This window comes from Calonectris borealis, chromosome 6, assembly GCF_964195595.1.
Source record: "Calonectris borealis chromosome 6, bCalBor7.hap1.2, whole genome shotgun sequence".
Classification (NCBI taxonomy): domain Eukaryota; kingdom Metazoa; phylum Chordata; class Aves; order Procellariiformes; family Procellariidae; genus Calonectris; species Calonectris borealis.
In genome coordinates, this window is record NC_134317.1 from 3,076,405 (window position 1) to 3,104,354 (window position 27,950).

General features: G+C 39.9%; 1 protein-coding gene across 1 annotated transcript in view; it reads right to left on the reverse strand.

Annotated features, from left to right (window-relative positions):
* The window catches only part of EPC2 (enhancer of polycomb 2), a 49,450-nt gene extending 21,968 nt beyond the window's left edge, over positions 1–27,482 (reverse strand). The window contains exons 1-3 of the mRNA XM_075152681.1: positions 27,083–27,482; positions 9,208–9,367; positions 1,453–1,598 (exon numbers count right to left, since the gene is read on the reverse strand). Coding sequence (XP_075008782.1) covers positions 1,453–1,598; positions 9,208–9,367; positions 27,083–27,235 — 459 coding nt within the window. The 5' untranslated portion in view covers positions 27,236–27,482. The remainder of the gene's footprint in view (positions 1–1,452; positions 1,599–9,207; positions 9,368–27,082) is intronic.
* Positions 27,483–27,950: the final 468 nt, after the last annotated feature.

Consider the following 27,950-nt stretch of genomic DNA (forward strand, 5'->3'; position numbering starts at 1 on the left):
ATATATATCATAATCCTTGAAGTTAGGCAGAAAATACTACACAGGAAGTCCCACAGAAATTTCATCTACAAAGAGGGATTTGTCCTTACACACTTTACCTTCAAGAGGGAGCCTATGTTATAAGAATCAATTACAATGCTTCAGGTACACATAAGATCTTTTCTGTCATGGACTTCCTTGAATAAGCACTTTCTGGTTCAAAATACTTTTCGCCTCTGTAATGCTTCAGTGTTATTTACATTTAAGGGAAAGAGAAAGGGGTAGCTGCCTACAGAGAAAAATCCATAGTCTTATAATATTTCATTTTAGGAAAACATCTTTCAGTTTTTAAATTTAACTTCATTACTCAAGCAATGAAAGACGAAACCAGCATAAGAAGGATGCAAATTAATCTTGAAAAGTGATAACCAGAACCGCTTTAACTGAAAGCCAAAACAGGGGTATCTACATCAAAGCTCTGAGAGATCCAAGTACCACATGTTCAAAAAGTATCATCCAGTGTACTCTACAATTTTTTTTCTTCACATCCCATCTTCTTAGCATAATAAGAAATCTTTACCTAATCCTTATTAAAGTTGCTCTAAGATGTAAAGAATACAACATTTTGGCCTCTTAACACACAGCATTGATCTAAATCAGGCAGAGCTACAGATCCTGCAATGGATTTTTCACTCCCACAAAACATCTATCTCACTGAGAAATAACTCTACCTATTTTAAACTTGACTTTCAGAAACCGATCCTTCAGATGTAATTTTTGAGTAATGTTTTTGGCTTTAAGACCTTTCTCCAGACACTGGCCTTCTGGAACACCTCAGGAACTGACTATTAAGATACTGGTACCCTTCTGATAAAATAAGTGACTAAATAATACACAGCACATGCTTGCTTCTAAAGCAAGGAAACCAACCTCCAAGTCTGAACTGGAGTATAACTTACTTTCTTGCATCTGTGCAGTTTCTATTACAAGGGCCCAATCTTAACAAGTGCTTTGCTTCACTGTCTATGCTTCTACGTTTCTAACCTCCAAACATCAACTGAAGTCAATGTCCACTAGTACCAAGTGAAACAAAGAATTTGGATTCTCATACGTGTTTACAGCCAAATCCATACACCTACCGATCACCACAAGCTTCTTCCATACCAACACAGGTAAAACAAAATATTGTAAGTTGTCCTAACACAGTGGTCAGGAATTAAAATTTAAAAACAACTCCCCCCAACCAGCCCCCAAAAGCTCCCTCCCCACCTGTTAGATTTTCTAAGTTACCAATATTGACAGTAAGAGACAGCAATGTGATTTCTGTATAACTGCAGACTCACACAAACACACTTATCCCGTTAGTAGGAAATAAAATAAACTGAAAAACAATCAAAAAACCCACCCAGAACCACCCCACCAGAAAACTCAGAAATCAAAAAGCCTCAGTGATTTCTTAACACAGTACAATACCTGACTAGAACTGGCTTTTTCAAGTCTGTCAACCATTATCTCAAACTGCAGCGGCTTGATTTCCATCTTCCGATTTAGTCTGTTCAGTAAGGTTTCATCCTCAGAGTCCATATCATAATCTGGCTGTTCATTGTCCAGATTAAAGGCTGAAACAAAAATATACATGCACAAAAAAAATTGAAATGCCTGGTAAATAACATACTATGGAAATAGAGAAGCGTGCATCTGACAATCAGAAATCAAAAACGATCGATAAAATTTCAGATTAGCATATCTCTGCCATAACACTTTTTTCTTTATGCTAAAAAGTTTCCCCATATAACACCTGCAAGACAGAGTTAGAAGCTGCTTGTCTCTGACTTCCAATATGAGGGGAATCAAAGAAGTTTCATTTTATTTTAAGTGGCTTGAAGGGGTGACAGGAAAAAAGCTTTAGCTTAAAAAATTACCATAGAGGCATAGAAACTTTAATGTATCTTTGCAAAACAAGAGGAAAAAAGCTTCTTAATGCTGTTATAATACAGCTCCTCCAGAGTATCACGGTAAGATTCTTAACGATTAAGATCATTTTCAATCAAACCCCAGACTCAGAGAAAAAGCACTTACACTGAAGTTCCAGTATAATTTCAGTTACCCATTTTTAAATAGTTCAACAAACCTAGAGTCTTAAAATACTTAATAGACTAAACTTTTCCTTTTTTTTTTGTTTTCCTTCATATAACTGTGCGACGAACTGTAAAAATGCTAGACCAATCCTGTGGGAATTGTTACTTCTTCTCCAAAACTAACTCAATTCTAGACGTAGAGCCTGAATATTCCTCCATTCTCTCCAAATAGTAAGTTCCCGACTTCACAGCAAAGCTCATGTCTTTATTACAGATTGCGCTATTCATTTTCCATACTTAGACAAAGTTTCTGGTCCTACTAAAAGCAGAAGTAAGTTATCATTCAGATAACATTGCAGAAACTAAATTTTACAACAAGCAAGAGTAAACTACATACAACAGCAAGAATTCTTAGTACGAAACGTTAATTGCATCTAATAAAACCCTGAAGAGGTAAAACACAAGCTACAACACTCCAAATAATTCAATCAACAAGTTACTGTACTAACAGCAGTGAAGGCTTGTTGAAATATAGCCTATTCTTATTAGACAAATAGCACTATCTTATCTTTATGCTCTTAACTCATAGCTATATCTGAGCACTAACCTAAAGAAAACCTCTGCTATTGAGCTTCCCAGTGTGCTTTGAGAGGACCTGAAAACAAAAACTTGGAAGACCAGGAAAGACCAGGAACAAAAGAAAAATGCTAAAAAACACATTTTTAAAGCAAATTATAGTATTTTCTCTCCCATGGTCTGATCAGTCAACGAGCCGACGGTAAGTAGCATATTCTTTCCATATCTCAGACTAGCCCAAGAACCACTCTTTCTGTATTCCAATGTAAGTTAGCTAAACCACTACCAGCATTTAATCTATGTGGTTATGCATGGAAACTCAGGCAGATGCAGCTGAGAAGTGCTAATAAGCAGTCCCCAACCATTTTCAGCTGCAAACTGCTACCTCTCAGAAGAGACAGTGCTCAACTACTAACTCTGACAACACCACTTGGTCAGAAGGCTTCTCTGGCCTAACACACACACACTGTAAAAAATACTACAAAAATTTATTCCAAGAAGAAATTAATAATAATGGGCTGTAACTATGTATTAAGTGGAATTATTAATAATATTAATTCAATAATACAAGTTGCATGGCACTTGTCACTTGACACTATCATTGGGCGCATGACCCCAGCACTCCCTCTAACAATTAACAACTGTATATTAGACTTAAATTACAGCTTACAACATTGGATGCTGCTTCTCCAGTGGCAGTCTATAGGAATCAGAAGTTTTGAGATAAAAACTGACCCAGATTTTTTTTTTTTTAAAACTCTTAGTTCTGTAAAACTGTATTAAAAACACCACCAGGCAAGACTATGCACTTGAGAGAAGAGAGAGACTGTTACAGTACCTGGGGTGACTGCTGCACAATCCTGTTCAAAGGGCTGAACAGCCAGCGACTAGCCAAATATCAATGAACTAGCTGCCCAGTATCACTGCTGGACTCGATGAAACCAGTCTGCTACGTACCGCCTTCGGCTCCCGTAAGCTTTGCTCCAGCTTCTCCTGTTCACCAATAGCGCGTCACATCAGCCATATGCTGAAATGAGGTGAATTGTCCCACCTGAGCTGTAACCCTCACACTCCTTACCTCCACCCCAAAGCTTCTCTCTCATACAGCACTGACCACTGTTCAAGCGTGGACCGAGTATGTCTGACTCCCCCTGTTATTCACTGGAGTTGCAAAACACTTCGGAGCTCTCCCAGGCAAGAGCAACCTTGGCAGCTCACACTTCTCCTGCTCCTGCGGAATGAAGCCCAATATTGCACTTCCCCTCCACTACAATCTGTAATTCGATGATCTCTTAAGTGTAAACTGCCACTTTCACCAGTAAGGAAATTGCAAAAGTTTCCCCTGTCCAAGACCATCCCCAGAGCCTACAAAACTACTACAGTCCTAATGTACGCTGTGAAATCACATTCAAACAGCTCTGCTCAAAGGAGGTGGCCAAAGTTTTCTATACCATATATTCCCATCATTTTGGAAGAGCTCCCCTAACAATAAAGCAGGTGTCTCTACCCCAAAAAGCAGGTATTTAACCATATTCTCACAGATGATGTGAGAATGCACAGAAAACCATTAAAGTCCAGAAAAGGTATTGCTTGTTTACCCTCAGACAGATGTTGATCTTGCACTCAAAAAAAGTCAATCTATTACCTGTCAGTAGATAATTCAGCAATCCCCTGCGAACGAAATGTTTCAAGTTAATTTTTCTAAACCAGAATATCAGTGAGCAGGAGGATCCCTATGACAGAGAAGACATGATGCTGTTCACCTGTACACTGTAAGCGGTGCCAGTAAGCTTGCCTTCATTTCCACTATGAGGAAAGAAGAGTCACTGAAAAGTTCTTGGTCCATCTGCCCCTGTGAACCACTGGCTAAGTAACATGTCAAATCCACCTAACTTCATACATAGTACTGAATTATTTGCTTATAAAAGATCAGCTCTCTTAGCAGTCATTCTGAGTCTTCATGAGTAACAAATGAAGTGCGGAAAAACTGGAAAATGGGAAAAAACCTGTAATCCTTAAAAACAAAAACCAAAACTACACCCTGAATTTCAACTCTACAAACTTATCTTGACAAATAATCAAAATGACAAGACAAAAGGTATCCAACACGTAATTGCCAGGAATAAGTTACATCGAATAAATCCAGTCTCATTTTCTTACACAAAAAGATACCGGTACTGTGAGAATAGTAGTAGCCCTTGTCACATATCCTGCTTTTCATACCTTCTAGCAATGCTTTTCTTCTGCTAGCAATGCTTCTCATACTATTTGTCATGACCTGTAGTTATCAATATAGTTCACTTTCAAAGAAAGGGGGTTTACACGGAGGCCGCAGACTAATGACACTGAAGCAGCAGAAGCAATACTTGCATTCCACCTCCTGTTTGAATGCAGACAGGAAGGCCACCAAGTCTCAGCAGCCTGTGAAGGTCTACGAGCCTCAGGAAATGCAAGGCTATCACTCTTCCTTTAACTGCTGCATGCAATCATAAGGAGTTAATCAGCCCCAAGCTCTGGGACACTTATGGAAGCGTCCTCCTTCCCTGAAGTTTGTCCATCGCTGCTCTTTGAAACATACTTTCAGTGACATCCTTAATCACCAGTTTTCTTCTTTTCCCAAACACTGAGTGAACTGTACTGGTTCCAGAAAAAGCCATTTTTCATCCTGGAGTTGGCCTCTCGCATGGCAGCTTGCTGGCTTCAAAAGCCATCACAAGACACAGGTGGTTTATGTGCTGCGTGATATAACTATCCATCACCACGCTCTGTTTCTGCCCCTGCCATAGCAACAGATGCAACTGTTCATTCACGCCTGCAAGAATTAGTGAAGAACTATACTCAGCTACAGAAAGCACTATACTTCAGATGACCTGCTACTAGTTAGCATTTTGAGAACAACCAATCTGCTAGTTCACATAGTTAAAAATGGATCATCTATATCCCTTCCTCCTAGTAGTTCCTGGGAGATTCTTGTGATTGACTGATGAATCTAGTTTTCCTACTCCAAAACTTCTGCATTTCTCCATGTAGAAACTGCATGTTTCTACAGTGCACTGTCGGACAGGGCCCCGGTGATCCTACCAGTAAAGTTTACCTCATATGAATGCTCAGAACTTGTTGGCTTGCTAATTGCTGTTGCAAAACCAACATCCTAGTTTACATCCTCTGCCACTTTAACCACTCCTGATGGCAGTACCTGTCACAGGGATTTGCTTTTGTTTACCTGAGCTTCCCTAGGAACTCAGTTTATACCAACTTACAGAAATGCAATTTGTTTTTAAGTTAAGTTACATTAAATTGGGTTTAACTTAACTAAATTAGCTGATTTCATTTAGCTAACTAAATTAAGGCTGTGGTTCCACAGTCATTTTAAGCTGACATAGGAGTGAGTTACCACTGAAACAAGCGGTTCCACTAGCTTCCTTCCCCAGCAAGCCACGTTCCTACCACCTTGCTTGTGCCAACACCAACCATCATGCAATGAGCCAAAACAGAAAACTGATAAATATGGAGGTTCATCTAACCAAAAAAACTAAAGAAAGCTTTCTGTCAGAAAGCTTTTCTTCTCAGAGTTAGCTCGCCTGTGAACACAACTGCCACCAGAAACGCAGTAAGGAAGGAGTGGGCAGTGTTGATCCTAATGGCAGCAGATACATCTGTGCTGACCAAGAGCAAATGAAGGACCACATCATGGTAATTATATCCAAAGAGCAGCAAAACACCACCTCAACAGCAAGTCCGTAGCACTTGACTGGAACAGAGCTTCCAGCACTCCCCACCACACCGAAATACCCCAGCAGGGGAGGTATCACGCAAATACCCATTTTACATATCCAGGCTGCGAGCCCACAGCCTGAACAGATCCGGCTACAGCATCCTCTAAAAACGTGGAACACACAATGAATAAAAAACGGGCAACTCTCAATTATGTGAAATACACGCACTTCACTTTTTTTTTTTAAATTTAAAGAGTGACTGGAGTTTATCCCATACAACTTAATGAAGATTATTTGAACAATCTGGCTGCGTTACTTATGATAAAGCATTAGTTTGGTATCATTACCCTTTATGTACACACATAGGTAAAATACATACATATATATTATATTTTTTATATATATATAAAAAAACAATTATTTTTTGCTCCATTCTTATTTTTTCTGTTTGGGACACTAATTATCTTACACCCACTTAACTCACTTAGCTTAATTCTAGCATAGGTACAAGTGTACTAACTTATTCTCTTTGTTGCATATTAATAACTTACAATGCATTTCCATGCTACTGAAACTACAAACATTCTTGGAAAATTTTTAAGCATACTGGAATAATTAGAATAGTTCAAGGCTTTTGTTTATATTCAGTTCAAAGTCAGCTGAATTGGTGCTACCTAAGTCCAATAATGCCTGGAATCCATGCTTATTCATGAATTCCAAGCCTCACAAAGAAATTAACTTTTCCCTGCTTGGAACCACTGGTCTAAATAAAAGAATTATACTAGTGAAATTAAAAATATTAAAAACCTGGGCTACAGATGAACTGCAAAATTATTTAGGTTTACTCATAAATTTCTAGTCATAACCACCAGGAAGTATGGATTACAGTACGTGGCCTCTTGGCTTCTATCAGTTTACCTAACTTCCCTGGCCAAAATAAGTATTGTTGCTCTTTGTGCTTTTAGCATGAAAACAGAATTCCTAAGCAGTTTACGTAGCATAAAGCTGCCTTGTATCACACCTACTCCAACCAGAATATGTAGGAAAAATTATCTTGGAGCAGTATCTGATGTTTATCTTCAGCTCAAATACCTTCTGTAGTTCTGTCCAGAAAGACTGTGAGTCTCAACAAGACAAAGAACATTTTGGCATAATACATATAACACTTTTAGACATGTTTATTAACAATATTTACAATGTTTCTGGCAACGTCCAACAAAGAAAAGAATAAAATACATTCCTTATTCAGCAGCTTCATTTCAGTTAATTCAACCTGCCTTGCTTGCAGGTTTGTTTCTTCCATTAAGGAGAGAAATATTTAATCAATTTCCTTTTGCTCATTTCTCACATTAGCAGTATGATCTCTACTATATCACAGAGAATCTTGAGCATGTTATTTCCAAAAATCTCTCATTTTGTAAATACATGGAAAAAATAGGAGTCTTCACCATGTTGGTGAGAAATGATGCAAGGATCTTCAATATACAGTTGGGTTTGGGTTTAAGTATCTTTGCCTAACTTCAATTTCAGTCGTGTTTACAAGCAGATGACACACAAACATAGAATGCTTTCTCTGCTCAAATCTACATGCAGATCAACAGCCTCTTGTTGAGGCAGCCGGAAAACAGGGTGTGAGGAACAGATTATCAACACTCTGCCTGGCAAGATGAAGTTCAATAAAATCAATACTGTCTGCACAAACCCCAAAACTGACAACTGAGGACCACATTCCTGTTCAAGGTGCTTCAGCGTACCCCTGTCAATAGTCTTTCCAATACGACTAACAACGAAAAACATGAATCTGTGACAAGAAGAGTTTTCTCTGCAGAGACCCAGGACTGAATTTGGGCTTCACCGTAAGGACTGACAAGCCACTGCAATGATTGAATCCAAGGTTTTGCTATGAGGATGACTCCTGGGAGAAGTCCAAGTCACAAAATAACCCCCTAGAACCACATGCTGCAAAGGACAAACATGATCTGTGTGCCAAGGAACAACTGAACTATAAACGTGTCTCACTTGTCAACAGAACATCAACCAAAAAAAGTGTTAAAATTAATCCAGAGATCTCTATAATTAACTACAAGTTTAGATTAATTAATTAGATCTTTTAAGACACAGGAAGCTAAACTCATGCAAAAGAATACTTCCTTTTATCTACAAAATAAGCTCAGAGTTCCCTACAGAAAAGGAACTCTAAACAGATTTAGCAAAAAGCAGAGAAAAATAACTGTTACCCATAGCCCAGAATACATCCATGCTACAGTGAATAGCTTGAACTCCACTGTTAGCACAGCTGAAACTGAACCTTCAAGAACTCTATTACAATCAGTAGAACAAAGGCTGATTTCATTACAAAAACTCTTCTATTTTATTGATCTCCATTTATATAGAACTTTTCAGTTAACAGGCATTTGGGACTCACTGAGTGAGCAAGACAACCCCTCTTCCATTCCCTGCATTAGTATAAGCAACTAGGAGGCAGCTAGGCTAGTTCAGTTATTCCTTCGCAGAATTAGGAGAAAAAATAATAAAAAAAAAAAGAATGGCTTGATCAACAATACTGGATGACTAATAGACAGGATAAGGCCTGCCAGCTACCGTACACGGAGATACGGTATCAGCACAGAGCCCATAAACAAATACAGCAGGAAAAACCTCACATTTACCTTCAACCTTAAATTCTTCCAGAACTTGAGAAGAGATATTGGGATTTAATATATGTAAATCCCCCTTGGATTTTTGAGTCCTCCCACTTTCTGAATATTGTAGAAAGTTTGTCCTCAAGACTATTTGAAGATTACTCAATTTAAATAAAGCGGGCGCAGGGGAAACAAAACCAACAGTTGTTAACTTACGTTGAATGTGAATGAACTGCTTTGGTTGCTTAAACTCTCCTTTATACAAACGATTGTAATAGTTGACATTGCTCTCCGCTTCAGGGACTGGGATAACCATGCTCTCTTTCTTTTCTCTGAAAACTTGTTGCGCTGAGATAGCCCGTTGCAAATGATGTTCCTGCAAGAGGAAAATATATGAGTTTGTTTATTTAGGTATCAGTATATAGAACGGCATACAAAGACAGTCATCCTTTTCTCCTACTGTTGTTCTGGTGTTCTACAAGAGACCCAGATAAGAGAGTTGAGGCTTTACTGTATTTTAGAGGACAGCAGGATGCTTGCCTCCAGGTTAGAGACAGGAAAAGATGGTTTCTCCATTATTTAGTATACCGTGGGGTTCCTAACTGATTGGAATCTTAGAGCTCCAGTGAAAGTAAGGCAGGACTACGAACAGATGAAAAGAACCCTTTGCTCAGACAATAGCACACACCTTCTACCAGACTGGGAAAAGTCACACATTCAAACTACACAAAATAACCTTAGCAGAAAATTAGGGCTGGTATAAGCCAAACCCATCAAAACCTGCCACAGAGAAAATTTATACAAGATCAGTTAACGTATGCATAGTAAGTCCTTTAAAGTATTATAAGCAACAGATTCAAATCAAAAGAAAAGCTAATTTCATCATTCCTGTCTACCCAGCAATTCTTACTGGCTTGCTTTCTTTAGAAGTTCAGCTAGTTAAGAGCAATAGAAAGAGTAAAGCACGGACTCCCTAAACAGGTATCACTTCATTTTATTCTTACAGGACAAGAGTAAGAATTTCTACAGAATCATTTCAAGTGAAATAAAGATCACAATAAATGTATTAGTTTACAAAGATTTTTTCACACATAATTTTATCAGTGAACTCAGTGAAACCCATCTACTGCTGCAAGTTAGCACTAACCTGCAACTTTTCTCTTAAAGATTTTTCATGAATACTCATGTTAAACTTTGGCAAAGACAACCAGCACAACCACAGTATTCTGATTCATGCTACCGCCCATGTACCATTTCCGTGCAGTCTGCAGAACACCTGATAGGAACTGACCAGCGACCAGAGGAGCCTGTCTGGCAGACTGTCAGATGACGGGATGATTTTGAATGCTACCCCTCTCGCTGTCTCCCTCCTTGAGCCAGCGGCTGGCAGCTGTACAGCGTGTATGTGTATGCTTCAGACCCTCCAGTGCAGTCTACTCATTTAAACCATTACAAAAATGTCTCATGCTAAGACTCCCAATGGCTAAGGTGGCACCTGCTGCCTTCTGCGTGTCCAGCAAAGAGGAAGAGTGGTAGTCTTCACCAGGACGAGATCTTACATGACCACAGCCTTTTACTTAGGAAAGTTAAGTCACAAGTTCTCCATCTGTGTAAGTCGAACACAAAACAAGCAAACTGCAGTCTCCTAGCAGATTAACTACTAGTCCCTAGCGGAACCAGGAGCCTGTAAGTTTCGTTCTCCTTTCACCATTCACCACCACCGCAGAGTTCTTGCCTCCAGCTTCCAAAATTTGAGAGGAGGGAGGATGACACAGCAGAATATCAACTTGAAATTGAAGCTCAGCTCTGTCATAGACCTATGCAACCTTACCTTGCCTATTCCAGGGGCTTCAGGTTATCCTCTAGCCATTCCCCCACACCTGACTGCTGGAAAGAGTATTTGTTCTGAACAGGGAAGAAAGGAGGGAAAAAAAAAAAAAAGAGAAAAGAAAACCCCAGACTTTGCTACTCCATCTCCTCCTTTGGTTTTCTGGGGTACCCCTCCCCACGATTAACATCAGTGACTATCCTGCCTTGCAAGAGGCCAGGCATCAACACCACAAACAGGAGAACCAGCCAGCATTTCGATAACTTGATTGCAACGCAGTCTGGCAGACATGGCAGTCTTGCACACAGAGATTCTGTGCTACACACTTGGTAAATTCTCTCAAGAACAGGATTTCTTCCTCTTTAATTCTACAGAACATTATTTAAAAAAAAGGTAGTGAATGAAAGCAAATCTTTAAAAATATGTAAATGATATTTAATAAAGTACACCCTCTTAAATACTAAGATCTTGCAGAAACGCAAATAATGCAATTTCTGCAAAATTAGAATATAAAAAAAATCAGTGACTGGAAAAGCAGCTTGGGGAATCTCCTGTAGCAGATGAAGCAACATTAAATCAAACTATCAGGTTCCCAAGTGAAAGCTATTAGAATTAAGACAAGCATGCAATCAAATATCTGGTGTGATCTGCTTGAGTTACTACATACTGAGTAAATCTGTCACTCTACCATTAAAATGTGTCTTGGAGAGCTTCACAGTGCTGAGTAGGTAATTCAACTGAAATAAAATTTGTTTCATTACTGTGTTGCTTTCAAATGATGGCCCTAGAGTTGTCTCCTAACAGTTAACAACACAGTACACAGGAGTGCCACAGAAATGCTGTTAGGAAGGACTTGTGGAGGTTATCTGTCCAACTCCCACTTGAAGACGATTATGTCCAACACTAGATAGGTCAGCCATGACTTTTTCAAGTCCTGAAAACCTCCAGTTTCCACAGTCCCTCTAAGTAACCTGTTTCAGTGACGTACTAACCCTCTTTTGCCAGAAGTAACAAGAGCAGTTCCCTCACCCTCTCCTCAGAGTAGCTACAGTCTAAGCTTTTAGCCAGTCTGGCAGCCCACTGACAGATTATCTTCCAGTTTCTCAAAATCTTTGAGAAATCTGGGGAAAGCAGCGTAACAGGAAAGAGCATTCCAAGAGCAGCCTCACCACTGACAAGTGGAGGAGCATCATAACTTCCCCATCTGGTAGCCACACTCCTCCTAACATAGCCCAGTCTACAGCATGCCTTAGTCACACGGTGTGCACACACCAGTGGCCCGTCGCCTGGCCCTTTCTTTCCATAGTGCTGCTCCTCAGCCAGGCAGTTCCCTGCCCGTACGGATGCACAGCATTATTAGTCTGCCCCAGGTACCTAAGTTGTGCACTTCCCCTAACTCAGCTTCACAATGTTTCAGCTGGGCCAGTCCTCAAGTTTCTCAGCATCCACAAAGATGGCTGCTCCGCTGTTGGCAATCCAACCACTCCTCCTAACGTCGAATCATCAACGAGTTTGCTGAGGATGCATTCTGTACACAGCCAATCAACTGAAACTTGAACCAACTTATAGTTCCCTACCACACCCTCAAAATACAACAAACCCAGGCACTTTTCTAAAACAGGATTAAATAACTTGTAGAGAAGCCACACTAGTCCACAGTGGCCTCAGTAATGAATGGGTAAATAAGGTTTAACTTTCAGAAAAAGTAGCGAAGGACACACAGGAACCAAAATTCAAAACATCTTTTGGCTCCATAGCCCATTAAACAGTGCAGATGAGTAATTCAGATTCTCAGTTTTTTTAACACTGCTAGTAAGCGTACAAAGAGTTCCCAAGGAAAATCTGACAATAGGTGTTAGTACTCACTTTACTATAAAAAGCCTTCAAGCATAACACAGCTTTCAAACAGAAAAGTCTTAACAGTATTACTGTTACTCATCAAACAATAGAGCTTCAAGAGGCAGATAAGCAATGTAATTTTTAAAATTGGGGGGGGGGGGGGAATCTTTCTGCTGAACATGAAGTTAAGGAAAGTAAAAATTTTAACTCCTGAAACAGTTCTGTTTAAACAAACTCTGAAGACTTTTATATGAAAGCTGGTCTACTTAAATGGCTTTATTAAACCTGAAAAGGCGTCTTTAAAGATAGATTTAGTAACTAGTATACCAATACAACTTTTTGTCTATTTTTCACCTTTACTTACGGTTTTGAAAGACATACACCATATTTTAACTTGTACTTCATTCTGAAGTAGGGGAGATAAAAAGATCTCATGCAAAATAACTGAACGTTAGAGGAAACAGTGATGACAGCAAACAGAACATGCTGCCATAGGAATAAAAAGGAGTACCTGTCAAAGAGTTATTACCCACTAATTCCTTAAAAAGCACATCCAAACCTTTCTCACTAGTATGACTAAAATATTTCAAACAAATACAGCTTAGATAGTCCTATTTCTTCAACTAACAGCGTAACAGAAGTATCTAAATGTTTAGTATATGTAATACTGCTGCTCTAGTATATTTATGCGTTAAAACAAAACTGTTCTCCAAGTGAAAGATTCATCTCTTTAGATGCACTTTAGCCATGCAAGTACTTCACTGTACAATCACTGTACTGACAACAGTTTACAGCAAATTGCTCAAGTCACTGGCTTTACAGAATCCAGTATGTTTTCCTTGGTGTAGACAGCCTGTCCTGCCAGCATGAATCCACTCATTCCGCATGGAGCAGCACAGAAGAATGCACTGCACCTAGCAGTCTCACACCCCCACCTTCGAAGCTCTGATCCAAATGACTTGACAGCCATTCACAACAGAGTTGACAGAGAGAATAAGTATCAGCTTTAGTTCAGAACAAGACTTGAAATCACGCCTCTGAACCCATACTGAGACACTGCAATCCTTGCTTTAATTTTTCCTCAGAGGGGAAAACCAAAAACTCCTACAACACTGGCACCTAAAAATACTTAGCTTTGGTTGCACATGTTCTGAATCAGGCTCAAAGTCCGAATCAGAGCAAAGTACCTTCACTGCTATGTCCTTTCACCCCTGAAATACCACAGGTTTTGTGTTCTTTCTAAACTTTCTATCTGGGAGGTTCTTCACTATGAAAAAAAGTTCAACAATAGTAATAAGTCAACAGGTAACATTCTCCTAAAGATTATTTTTGTTAAGCTTTAAGGGAAACAGTGATCAATACTCAACATTATTTTTACCCATTAGAACTGTATTTACCAATATACTCCCTTTTATTCTGCTCCTGCAAAACAGAGGACTTGGATCCTACAGACCAGTTTGTTTTTTTCCTTATCTGTTAAGTTCCCTGTTGCCATCCCCCACAGTACTCTCTCTGAAATAGTGTTTATCATACTTTAAATACATGTGCTAGTTTTTTGGATGAGCATGGTTGGAGATGCCTATGGCTGAATACCCTCTTCACACTGAAAAGCTGATCTGTCTTAATTATGAAACTGCAATGAGCAATTCCATATTGGATACAGACACCCCAGAAGACAAACCTTGAGAACTAAACATATCTGTTCCCTCCTTCATTCCTTAAAACTAGACCATACAAACAATGCTACAACTCTTTAAAAGGTTATTTCACCAATTTTATTCACTTACTAATATTTACATTTACCCTATGAGGTAGAAAGTAATGAAACATATTACAGTTTACTCTGACACTATTTAAGAAAAGAATTTCCTCTTTGCCAGTCCTTTCACAACAGAGCTTCAGGCAGACAATTTACATTAGATATTTGCAACACTGTAGACTTTAATGAAAGAAGTATCTTGACAGATGTTACCGAGACTTAAGGGAAACAAAACATAATATACCACAGCTTAGCTGTTAAAATCAACTCTCTTAACAAGATAGATGGCTTTAACTCCATAGTGCTCCACTATAAGTATGATGGAAGAGAAAAGTGAATTTATTAACAGCTTTACCTACTCAAAATAAGCTATTTCTAGGCCAACCTAGAGTCAAGCCTTCCAATCTACCTGCAACCAAGAACAGAACTAAGCAAAGAAAACAAAGAAAACTTACTAAAGCCTAGAGATCCTATTTGCTTAACATTATATTCAAATTAGGATATACAAATTAATTGACATTTTTACATTTAATACGGAGATTCAAAACCAAAAAGTATAGCATTTTAATCCAAAATGTGCAGGCTCATCTTGCGAAGTCTCAACCACAGCTATTAACACCTGTTGACAACACTTACAGAAAAAGGTGTCATGAAGCTCAAAGGCCTCTCCCCTTTCTAAAGCCACAGCCCTATCTACTCCCTCCATGCACACACCTCCCCCCATATTTTTATAAAGATTTCTCGTTTTTTATAAAGATTTCCAAGACAAAAGTGTAAACTCAGGCACCATCTTTTGTTTTCTTCTGCGGTTAACCCTTTCAATCCTAAAGTGCCAGAAAAACCACGGCTAATGAATATTTATCCTCCCCAGTGCAGAAAGCTTGATATTTTCTATCAAGAAGGATTCATTTGTCTCCACAACACCAATCGGATGAACCTCTTCTTGAGCTGTTAGTAGCTTACTGGCAAAGCTTTTTTTTTTTTTTTTAAAATAAAGAGAGAGATTCCTGGACATGTCAATTTAGTATAAACAAAATGACCAATTATCTGAAGTATGGTTGACTTCTTGCTCTAATAACTGAAAGTAGATCTAAGCAGCTGAAAGGCTTAAGAGGGGGGTAAAAGAAAGGGAAAATACCTACAGAGCTGTTTTCCTTTCTTTCCCCTCCCTCTGCCGTGGGATGGAAAACAGTTAACTGAAACAAGGAGTCCTATACGGAGCAGGAAACCTGTCTGCACCACTGCCATTTTCACTCTTGAGACAGCAATGAGTATCTTAGGAGAAACTCATTGCTTCATTTCCAATTTATTTTGAAAAGCAAACATTTTAGTGAATTAGCAAAGTTGATCATATTTTTTTTTCTACTGATCCAATGGAGCATTAATCTAATCAGTAATCAGATCTGTTTCCTCTTGCTTCATGGCGTCCCCTTAAAAGGCTATATTAGTTATGAAGTAATTCAGAGAGCTGGACAAACAACAAAAATTCACATACTGAGTTCAAACCAATGTGCCCAAAGCAAAGCTGCTTTGTAGGACTGAAACTCCTCTCAGTTTCCCTAAGGGGTTTCTGACTCTCAGTGGAAGGAAGCTCAAGAAAACCCACAAGAAGCAGAAGAAGGTATGGTGTAAGGCCCTCTTTACAAGTGGAAAGGGCTCATGGAATCACTTCTCAGTTTTACTTTTGGCCATATCATGTTTTTCCAATACGATACCCCCTGGCCTTTTGTTTTTTTTTTTTTCCCCCCCTAAAATAATCACAAGAACCACTTGCCACACACTTGCCTTCCCGTACTGCTGAATTATGACCACAGGCCAAAAAACCCATACTAATTGTAAGCTGCTGTTACAGATGGCTCAACGAAGGAGGCGGCAGCAAAGTGAATCCAATTGTACTACTCCATCCTAAAAATTCACCGAATTCCCTAGAACGGGTTTTTATTATTCAACTACTCTAAAGCCATTCCGTTATTTCAGAAGTGAATGAACTAATATGTCAACAGAAAAACCCCCACTTTTCTGTCACTTTCTTCCCTTTTCCAGTTCTTAACCCATTGTAATTCCACAAAGCAATGATAGGGCTATCTAAAAACCAAAGACAAGCCACTCTGTGAATACTTTACATACAAATCATCCGATTATAGACAAATCACCTGAATGTTATCTCAAGAATGCTGATGTAGGCTGAAACAATACAACAGAAGGGCCACCAAAAACACCTAACAGAGCCCAACATCCCCGGATGACACTTTGTGTCTAGATAATAGGTCTACATAGGAGCTGTGTATCTAAATGAAGAAAATCCAGTTTGGACAAAAAAAATGCCAAAAAATTCCTTCACTTCCTTTCTGGCAATCTGACTAAAGCCAATTTAGGCACTACAAAGCGACTACAGGCAAGCTAGGAAATAAGAGTGGAAATTAGCCCATGAGATGCTGATGGAGGTATAGGAGAAGTGCTTCTTTAGTTAACCTTGCATCACAAAAAAAAAACAAAATAAAAATCTCTAAATAAGTTTAATGCAGAAAAGGCAAGCAATGCAGTTGCAATCATCCTGTGTAATAATTGTCATGGAACTACTGTGAAACATCCCAAATATTACCCTACTGAGTCGAACAGTAGTAATGTATGAGAACATGAGCAATCTCTCATTCCTATAAGTGATGATTGTTCACTATTTATGAACATATCATTGACACAAAACTGTCACTGTTTATGAAACATCAAAAAAAAACCTAAAGCACTGTATTTTAAAGCCACATTTATTTATACAAGTTTCCAGTCTGCCAAAACTTGAATATAAATGAGTTATTAAAAATAGAATTACTGTTATAGTATAACAATTACCTAAACTGAATCATTCAAAATTCCTTTTGGAAAGGCTGAATATGGTACTTTTTGAGAAATGTATGTTTCCTGAAAAGCAGGACCTTTTTTCCCCCCAAAGATGCCTTTGCATGACCTTAAGAGAAAATTGGAACAAGTACTGCAACATTTAGTCAAAAGACATAGAAAGAAGTCTTCATCTAGCTCCTTGTGATACACTTCTATAATTCATCACCCAACAAATGCAACCTTACACAGAAAAGATTGTTTAATTCCTGGCTCCACGCATCAAAACCTTCACGTGACAACGAGTCACAAAACTGCTCCTTGCAGAGGAGAAGAAGTAGTCACTACGAGGGAAGACTGGAAGTTCTCCAACAGAAGCTGGTAACACCTCCCCACAGGATCTGTCTCCCTGCTGGGAGGCCGCGAGGACCTGGGAAAGGCAGTGCAGCAGTGGCTGCTGCCTCACTTCATCCCACAATTAGAGATTTGCATTACCCAACAACTTCATAACAACACACGCTGCTTCTGGTCCCAGCACAGAAACCTCGCTTGAAGCTACTCAAGAGCCTTATGCGGTTAAGACATCTGAGGCTACTTGCTCTATGACATTTGTTAGCAAAGAAACTGTATTACCTTAATATTAAAGATCTGGTCTTTCAAAACATCAGTTCTCGCTCATGTCACACAGGTTAAGTGGGGTCTCATTTTGTTGGTGCCTATCAGAAGCCTAAAGGCTGGTACAACAGTCAAAGATCAAGAGGTGTGAACGTGTCTGGCTGCTTAAATGAAAGACATGCACTAAAAATAGGTTCCTGGGGTCAAAGCAGAGCTTACTGCCTTAGCATTGAAGTTAAGTTACCAAGAGTTTGGGTACCAAATGAGGCTGTTTATTTCATCTTCATCAGCCACACAATTTCCTGGAAAGTTTAGGGTATAACTTTTACATTCAAGAACAAGTTGCTTACAGTACCTCTCCCTCTCTTACTGCACTATGCATTTAACCTTCTGAGTTGTGTGTAACATTTTCTTTCCAGGAGTAAGACCCAAAGTTCTTATTATGGATTTTTATTTAACTGAGGTACGCACACCAATACCAGGGAATTTGTATTTTACAGAGTTTTTAAAACAAATGTCCTCACCAAAGTGATGAAACCTAGAGTGCTGACGACTTGATGAACAAATCAGAATCCATCATATTGTAATAAAAAAAAGGAGATACCAGAGATTGGTTCTAAAGTTAGGACAACTTAGAAAAAGGTTTAAAAAAAGTTAACACACAAGTGCACATACAGTCATTGGTAGGAATTAAAATTATTAAAAATTAACTACAAAATTCCATTTTAACTCAAACACCTTTAACTCAACATATATATTATTATTTTTTAACTTTCTGTAATAACAGTGTCTCTCTATCTTACTTATCTAGTCATTGGATACCACTGCAAGACATCCAGTATTTTGTTTATATCTAAGTTTAGCTCAGGGGAATCAGACATTACAAGGATGCTTCAAAGAAGAAATAGTTTTTGTGATGAAACTCAAACTGGTCAAACAGATAAAAAGTGTGAGTTGCAGCCATAAAAATGGCAGAAAGCTAAGAAAGCCAAATTATAAATTAAAATGTAAACAGAAACCAACTAGGGAAAAGGGGGCAGGAAACATTTATAAACAAGCTGGCTAAGAATTTATATGTACATGAATTACTTTGTGTGTCACAGGGGACACGATGAGATAAAATGTAGAAAACAGTAGTTTACCGATATGAAAAATTGATGGAAAAGTGACACCTAACAAACTGGGGAACAGTCTCGCAAGGAAAGCTGTGTAAGCCCTAACTTCTCACAATTTAAGATGACATAAACATGAGAAAATACCTTACAGAGAAAAATTCTACTGAAGTAGACATACTGGTGAGGTGTTGAGCACACCAAACTTCAGAAACCAGAGAAATAAGTCTATTACACAAAAGCAATCCAGTTCTGTCCTCACACATTTACCAGTGGGGAATGACTTTTTTCTTTGCCAAGTAACTTATTTGAGAGGATACAACTCTGATATCAGCTCACTTGCTCTTTCCACTCTGAAGCGTGCATTTAAATAACAATAGACCAAAGGCATGTTTGTATCTAATAAAGTCTGATATTCTTATTCCAGGCATTTCCTTGTTGGCTTATTTCTGCAGAAATAAGGTTTTTTTAAAAAAAAAAAAAGAAACACCACAAAAAACAGAATCAGGTGTGGTAATCTCTCCTTTTACGTTAAAGAATTAGGCATTTTATTGGTGTAAATGTATTAATCACAATTAGAATTGCACCAAAGTAAATTAGGAAAAATAAGAACTCAGTTTTTTTTTCCTGCAAGCTTTTGCTCCCTTATATTTAGAGCAGTCTATTATAGACAGGGCCAGTATTTTAACCCAACACCTTCAGTCACACTACACAGTGATTATCACATATTAACAAGGAGGAATTTGCAAAATGGAATAAAATCAAAACTTTAAAATAGTATATCCCAAAATACTTCATTTTTTTGACTCAGAACTAGTCAACATTAAATGCAAAATTATGACAGTCTATACTGATATTACTTGTAGTTTCATAAAATTATTTTCTATACTTCTTTCTCCTTTTCATACATAGTAATCCAGTTCTGGTTCAGTTCTCTACTTGTTACAGAACTTCAGTTCTACAATTAATCCTCACCACCAATGGCTTTTGCGTCACCTAAGATTTAACTATAACTTTGTTTATGTAAATATCAAATGTGTTCTTTATCTTTTAAAAAGTTGAACAGTTAGATAAATATGCTAAGGCATATAACTGTTCAAATAAGTATAAACAAGGCATAGTTTATTAGCTTTGTTGGCAAAATGAATTACAAATAACCTTCTGAATGTCTAGCACCAATCAAAATTATCTTTCTTATGAAAAATAATTGAAGCCAAGATTAATATAAGCCGATTTAATGTCTGTTGATCTGAATTATTCAAATGGGACATCTCAACTGTTCTCAATCAACACAAAAATTATACAAAGCTGACTACTGCTCTATTTTGCCAAGCAGGAGCAATATGAAATCTGGCACCACGTAATTCAAAGCACAACTGAAGCTGCCCGAGGTATTTCTTTCTGAGGTTTTCTTAAACTGAAGGAAAAGGAAAAATTGCTACCTATATTTGAGACGTTCCAAAGCTGAGCGACAGAGCAGAGAGGCAGATTTCAAAATGTTCTCCTAAGCTTTCATCATGGAATTACACCTCATCCTGAGGAAACCTACCTATAAGGGAAAGTTCCTGCATAATGAATGGAGGTGTGACTCTCAATTAACGTCCACGCAGATACCATTGTTCTCTACTATGGACTCAGGCACCCAAACAAGTTAGGACGGATTTCACGGACCAGTGTTAACTGACCCCATGCGTACTATGACTTTAGCCTGCAGCAAAAATGCAACTTTATCTAAATTAAGAGTGTGGTTTTAAGATATGGCTGAACCCATCTAACCTCAGGATGACACCAAAAGCGTGGTAGTCTCAGGCTTCTCCATTCCCAAGTCTTCTATCCCCGCATGCTCCTACCACTTTTCGTAGAAGTACAGGATGCTCAACTTTTCCACGGTGGGCTTTCACCTCGCATTACCAAGTCAGATGGGCCTCAGTACTCCGAAAAGGAGACCATCCCTACTAGCTGCAGACCACAGTTAATCTGGCTCAGCCCTATCTTAAAAGCACACTCCAAGATAAATTACTTGACAATTGTCACAGGCTAAGCCTATACTCACAAGCAGTTATTACAGGTTAGCTGATAGGTGTTAATGTGATAAGCCCTAATAAATCGATTGCGAGTTTGAGACTTAAAAGCAAATCTTTATATTGTTTAACTTCAGCCACATAAATACAGCCAGAACAAATTAAAACAAAGGCTACTCAGTTTAACAGTTCACCAGTTAACTATGCTCAGCTACTCTAGCATTTAGATGGGGTTCATATTCATCAACAGCTTATTTTCATCCTGACTGCAGTGTCAAGCTAACACAATCCAACCTACTTAGTGTTAAGTCTGATATACCGTTATCGAATTGGACATTAAAAAGTACCAGTGGTGGACTGAAAGGAAGTTTCTGTTAGCCACAAAAATATTTTGCAGGTGAAAGCACAGAAAGGGTAGAGGATCACAGCTGAAAACTGAAATAATGGCTGGGAAATGGAGCTGAAACATGCACTTGTGAGGAACATCACTACATGATGCAATGGGTCTCAAAGGGAGGGAGAAAAACACAGGACCTGAAGGCAGGGGAAGAGGTCTCATAAATAGACCTGAAGTTTAACATTCCATGAATAAAGATTACAATACAGCATTATGCTACCTACTAGCAAACATACTTCAGCAATCCCAGAAGTCTCCAAACATACCCCAAATAAGTAAATTAGTAAAGGTGCTGAATTCAAACTGAGAAATAAACTTCTACCAGGAATTACTTTTCCCCAACACATAAGCCAGTTGATTCTAATCAAACAAACCCCACTTCTTTCCTAAGAAAAGTCTGCTGTTTTGATTTCACTTAGTTTTGCATCGGAGTACAATCTTCTGAGTTTCTTACTTAAACTTTCGTAAAGTCTTTTTGAGGGATTTTTGTCTTACATAATATTTGCATGGTTTGAACTGAAGTTATCCTCTGTTGACCTTCTATTTTACACACTGGTGTCCTGGATTCTTCTTTCTTCTACAAAGCCCCTCAACTGTAAGCAACTTTGAGGGTTCAACCACAGGTTATGAATGCACACCCGACATACAAATCTCAAGTTAGAATAGGTTCTGTCCACATGGGGAGTAATTCATGTACATTTATGTTTTTAAACCTAAACCTGAGTGCATCAGACAGCACCAGGTAGGTACTTCTGATAAACAGCTTAAGCCAGCCCTCACACATTTGATACCTCCCACCTTGGAGATATTCAAAAGCCGTCTGGACATGGTCCCAAGCAGCAGGCTCCAGGTGGCCAAGATGACCTCCAGGGTCCCTTCCAGCCTCACACTTTCTGTGCGAGTCTGTAATACCTGACTGCATTTATTTAAGCACCTTCCTAGAAGTCATGGATGTCAACAGCACAACTAACAACAGAATTTCATCTCTCTGTAAAAGAAAATACCATTGTCATCATAAAATTTAAGCTAATTATTTTAAGGCACCTATTGGTTAACAATCATAATTTAGTATAAATAATTACTGCCAAGTTGGGATTAAAAGAAAATAATCTATTCATGCTATGAAAACAGCTATCTGTAACATTTCCATATACAAAATCAGCTTTAAAAGACTTATGCTTCCTGATAAAAGATGCAATAGTGTGTCTGGAGTGGAGGGGGGAGACTCAAGCACCAAGCTCCAAACTCTGATTTCATTGCAGAAAGCAAGCCGGTAGCATGGAGGCACTCAACACAATTTCAGTACGTAGAATATGTATCAAACAAGACTACTTGCCTTTATGTTGACAATTAGCTGTAATATGAACAACTCCATTAATCTCCTTATAAAAAAATGACACTATCAGTTAATGCAATGTACAAAAGAACACATAATGTGCAAAATGTGTGCCATTTCAACAATAGACAAAAGGGGCAAAAGCAGAGCACCCTTGAAGTCCCCGACCAATACCAATAAGTTTATGCTCAGGCATGTAGAATGAAGCCCCTCCAAGAAAAGATTAAGTGACTATTATTTGATCTTATAAACAGAAATCACAAAAAATGTTTAGCCATAAGAATATGTGCAAGAAAATGTGAATGTAGGTCTGGGTTGTAACAAACTTGTTTTAAAAAAAGCACACAAGTATTGCCATAAGATTAATGATATCTCTGTGTGTATGCACATATTTCAAAGTCCTCTTGATTGAACTCTTCCAGTTCATTGTATCAGCAAAAATACTCTGTATGTTACACTGTATCAGCAAAAATATCCAAACAAAAAACTATGACTTGTGCAAAGTTAACGCTTTCTGCTATAAAAGAATGAATATGCTGCTTTAGAAGCATCACTAGCTCCAGGATACCTTGAAAGCCAGACGCTGAACACTTCAAGTTTCTAGTGTTACAACAGAAACTGAATGAACTAAGGGATGGAGAGAGTATGAGCAGAAGAGAAAGCAAGAAAAAATGTCTTCAAGTTAACTACTTCCAGCCTGTCAAAATACTCAAAATTGAACATTGTATTTAATGATCAGTGAAAGAATCATCCTGAGGTGATCACTCAAGGACTGAGAAGGAAAGTCACTTCTCATTCATACTCTGTCAGCATTTTAATAACATTAAACCATGTCCTTAACTTGCTATCCATGCACTTTTTCCTCTATAACCTTAGCCTTGTCATGTGATGTCAAACTTAGCTGTAAATGAATGTATGTTCAAACAAGAGTTTTGAGATGAACATTCAGATAGCTTTGACTGGGCAATCTAGGTATCATCAATTACCACCATGCTTTTAGCTTCCTAACAACTCAAGTAAATTTACTTCTGAAAGCCTTCAGCTTGAATTTGCCTCATTATTAAGCACGATTTTTCCCCTACAATGTGCAACTCAGCAGTCTCCAGTAATACATATTCAAATAAAAAACACAGAGTTATGCGATAAGAAACAAAACCAGGGCTTACCTATTTTGCAACTTTTCCCCCTTCTAGCCAAAACAATTAATTAGTATTATGAAATACAACTCTTACTCATCAGAAAAACACAATACGAAATGCTCCTCCTCAGTTTCTGAAGCTCACAAAAGGATATCTTCCTGCTTTTGCTTAATAGTAATCTCTTACATGAGTTAAAAAAAAAAAAAACAAAAAAACAAAAAAACAAAAAAACACCATCAACACCAAATCAAAACAAAACAAACCCACACAATTTTCTTCCTCAGGTTTAATTTAGGGTAAATTATAAACACTTGCTAACGTAAACATGCTACAGACCAGAAGCCTAATTCTTTCACAGCTGGAATCTCTGAGTGAAAGAAATGAGCTGCTGATTTGTAAAATGCTGCAAGTGGATATAAATCTCTAAGATACTTAAATACAAACAGTTCCAGAATATTCATCAAGATCAAATCAAAAGAAACATCAAATAAAGATGCTAATACTGACAAACTGGGAAGTATAATTTTTTGTAGGGGGATGACCAGCAGTGTGTATTGTTGCCCAGTCTGGGACCACAGTGACTGTATGACATTTTAATACACAGTCCAAATAACTTTAGTACTAGAAGTGAGTGATAATCATTAAGCCTCCCCCCAGGTTTTAAACCTTTCTATGTTCCAAACAATAGTATTAGTTAAAAAAAAACACCACACAAAAACAACACACAAAAAACCACACCACAAAAAAAAACACATTAAAAACACATGGACCAAAACCTGCATTTTTGTATACACAAAATATCAGTCATGAACAAAGCAAATCATATGCCTGTAGTAGCAAGACTAGGTTGCAAAGAACAGATCAGACAGACATGTCAATCTTAACCATTTTAAATCTCGCAAATCTGTAAATACTAATTATTTTCAGTGAAAGTCAGACCTGGAAGATGGTATTTGACCCCACGATACACTGTACTACAAGATTTCACCAACGCTTCACACAGGGTGGCACAGCAAGGAAAGCAGCGTACTGAGGCCAGAGTAACATCAGCTCCATGTCTTTGTACAGCAAACGTAAATCATCAGCTACCCTGATGGTTCAAACACCTTTCACAAGATGCACCCCTGGCCAAAGTCTGGGCTAAAAAAAGGCCTTGAGACACCCAAGTAATTGAGCTGTCAGAAATAAATACGTGGATCTCTCTCTCCCCCACAAAAGTCCCTTTTAAAATACATCAAATCAATCATAGCAATATTTGCTATGAATAAAAAGCTGTTTAAATATTTCTCAAATATTTAACTACTGTCATCTACAACTGCCTTTCCTAGAAGGGCTCTACATACCACATACTACCACAAAAATTTACATTAAAGAATTATTTGTGCAACACTGGGAAAAGGGCTACTGCATGAATGAAACTGTCACTACACGGCAATAATCTAAACAACCTATTAATAGTACAGTTTATAATCTTGTCTGGCTGATGTGTCTAGCACTATGCTTATATATTGCTTCAATGACTATTCCTCTTGAGACTATTACACAATATATCAAATATAGCCACATTTCAGTGCAGAGAAAATAAACCTCCTTCTTAGAGAAAAGCAACATTTTAGTACAACACTAAAGCAGTTTTACTGAAGTATAAATCTAATCTTCTTCACAATCATTTAAGCAGTCCACAAGCAGCTTGCTTGCTTGAACTCTTACAGCAATTCTCCATTAACAAGTTTATTTAAAACATGATTTATCAAAACACAATCATTTTGAAAAATAAGCCATATTTTATAAACATTAAATGCAAACACAGCACTGCAAGTAGACTTTAAAGCCTGAGAAAACCAAATTACTCTCCAAGATTGCTTTGTTAGTACCACACTGTTGATGCTTTTAAATACAGTCCCGGATTCTAACAGAAATTTACTCTTTGGGAAGTACTGGAAGTTTTGATCACAGTGTATGACGCATAATAAAACAATGAGTGAAAAAACAAAACAAAACAAAACATACAACAAAAAGACCCTCAAAACGGTAAGGCAGAGAATCCTTTTAATATCAACAGTCAAGTGAGAAAACCCATCAGAAAGGCATGGAGCCTCCTTTGACAGCTGTAACCTCCGAAAAGCCAATCCACACGCACAGAGGTCTGGCTGAGGCGGAGACACGGATTCATTGAAGAAATTCTTGAAGGTGCATTTACTATCGGCTCTACATACAAGTACAGACAGATTGGGCAACAGTCTGTATCTCAGCCTTATACAACTCTAAGGAGCACAAGAGTCGATGTTTAAAGATCAGTGAGACAAACCAGCACATTCAAGTGACACCAGAACTGTGGGCACGCATTTTCAAAGTGGTGCTGAACTACTGCTCGTCAAGAACCCCAGAAACTTATCTTTACTTAAGTGGACAAAAGCTTTTCCCCCCTATAACACTACCAGAAGAGCAAGCATCACACATCTATTTTTTAACACTTGCTGGTTTATTTAGAAATCATCTAAACGCTTAAAAGCCTAACACTTAATGCAACACGTCCAGCTGATGCATCCGACATGCGATGTACACCATGCAACACAAAACACCTCTTCTGAAAAAGTATGAGCAGGACGCGTTGCAACTATTGAGAATGTCTCCCACAGCATCTGCAGCAGGCAGCGAGCTCTACAAACCGAAGCCGCTCGCTGTCCCCTCCAGCCCCAGACCCTGCGAGCGCAGAAGCGGACAATCCGTAGTCAGGAAGCGTCCCGCTCCCCGTCGGCAGGGCCGCCGCCAGGCCGCTTCGGCGGGCCGGCGCTCCGAGCCGCGCCCTCCCTCCCGCCGGTCCGCCCCGCTCCCGCTCCCCGCGCACAAGGGAAGCGGCGGCAGCAAAGGCACGCTACGCCAACTGCGGCCGCAGCGCTCGCTCGCTCATTCAGAGATGCAGCTTGCGCCTTCCTCCCTCTTACGCTAGCGTAAAGGCCTCCCTCCCCCCCCCCCCCCCCACTAATCAAAACACTCGCGAGTCGGGACGCAAAGAAGATGGCGGAGCAGGGCCCGCTTACGGCGTCGGACAGCAGTTTACGCTGCGCTCTTTACGCAGGGCCCCATAAGAACCGTGCAGCGCTGCGGTGGGGAGCGTGCGTAGTGCGCTTGGTGAATGCCAATGGCCTATTTCCCGTGAGGGGAGGGGGGTGTCTGATAAACAATGGTGCCCCCCCTGCGCGGCTCCCTTACCGATTCCTCCTCTTTCTCCATCCCCGTGGGCATCTGCGGCACAGCCCGGTTGATGGAGACGCAGTCGTTGAGGTCGGGCATGTCCTTGCCGCGGTAGATGGGCAGCGGTTTGGCGGCGTCTAGCGCCCGGGCTCGGAAGGAGAGTTTGCTCATTGTCTCCCCCTCACAATAACACCCCGGGGCCGGGCGGGCGGGGGGGCCTTCAGTGCGGCCTCGCCGCCGCCTCCCAGCCGCTCCCGCACCCGGCCCGCACCACCATGGAGGGTCCCGCCGCCCCGGAACAGCTCTCCGCGGGGCCGTCCGTAGCTCACAGCGCACGCCCCGGAGCCCTAGATCCGCGCCGGGCTCGCTCGATCCGCTCCCTGCGCCATGGCAAACATGGCGGACATTAACCAAAGCGGCCAGCGATCCCGACAGCCAACGCGAGAGCTCGGGGGGGGGGGGGGGGGAGACCGGGAGGGAGGAGGGAGGAGAGGAGCAGCCGCGGTGCGCGCGCAGCCGAGGGCGGGAGGCTGAGGGGGGGCGGTGGGGACGCGGCCGTGTGAGGCGGCCGCTGAGGCGGGACGGGCCGGGACGGGCCGAGGGGGGGACTCGCCGTCTCCCCGCCGCCCCCCGCTGCGGGCGGAGCACCGGGAGGGCGAGGCGGGAGGAGAGTGTGACTGGAGAAAGTGGCACCGGGGCGGGTGGTGGCTGCGAGCGCCGCGCCCCGCCGTCCCCCGCCGCTGCCAGCCGCCCCGGAGCCGGTGACAGACACCGAGGGTCACCCCGTAGCGGTGGCGGGAGGCCCGAGTGGTGACTGCGAGGCGGGAAGGACGGGCTCCTTCTCTCCGGTGCTGGAGCCCGCATCCCCGGCCCCGGGCTCCTCTCC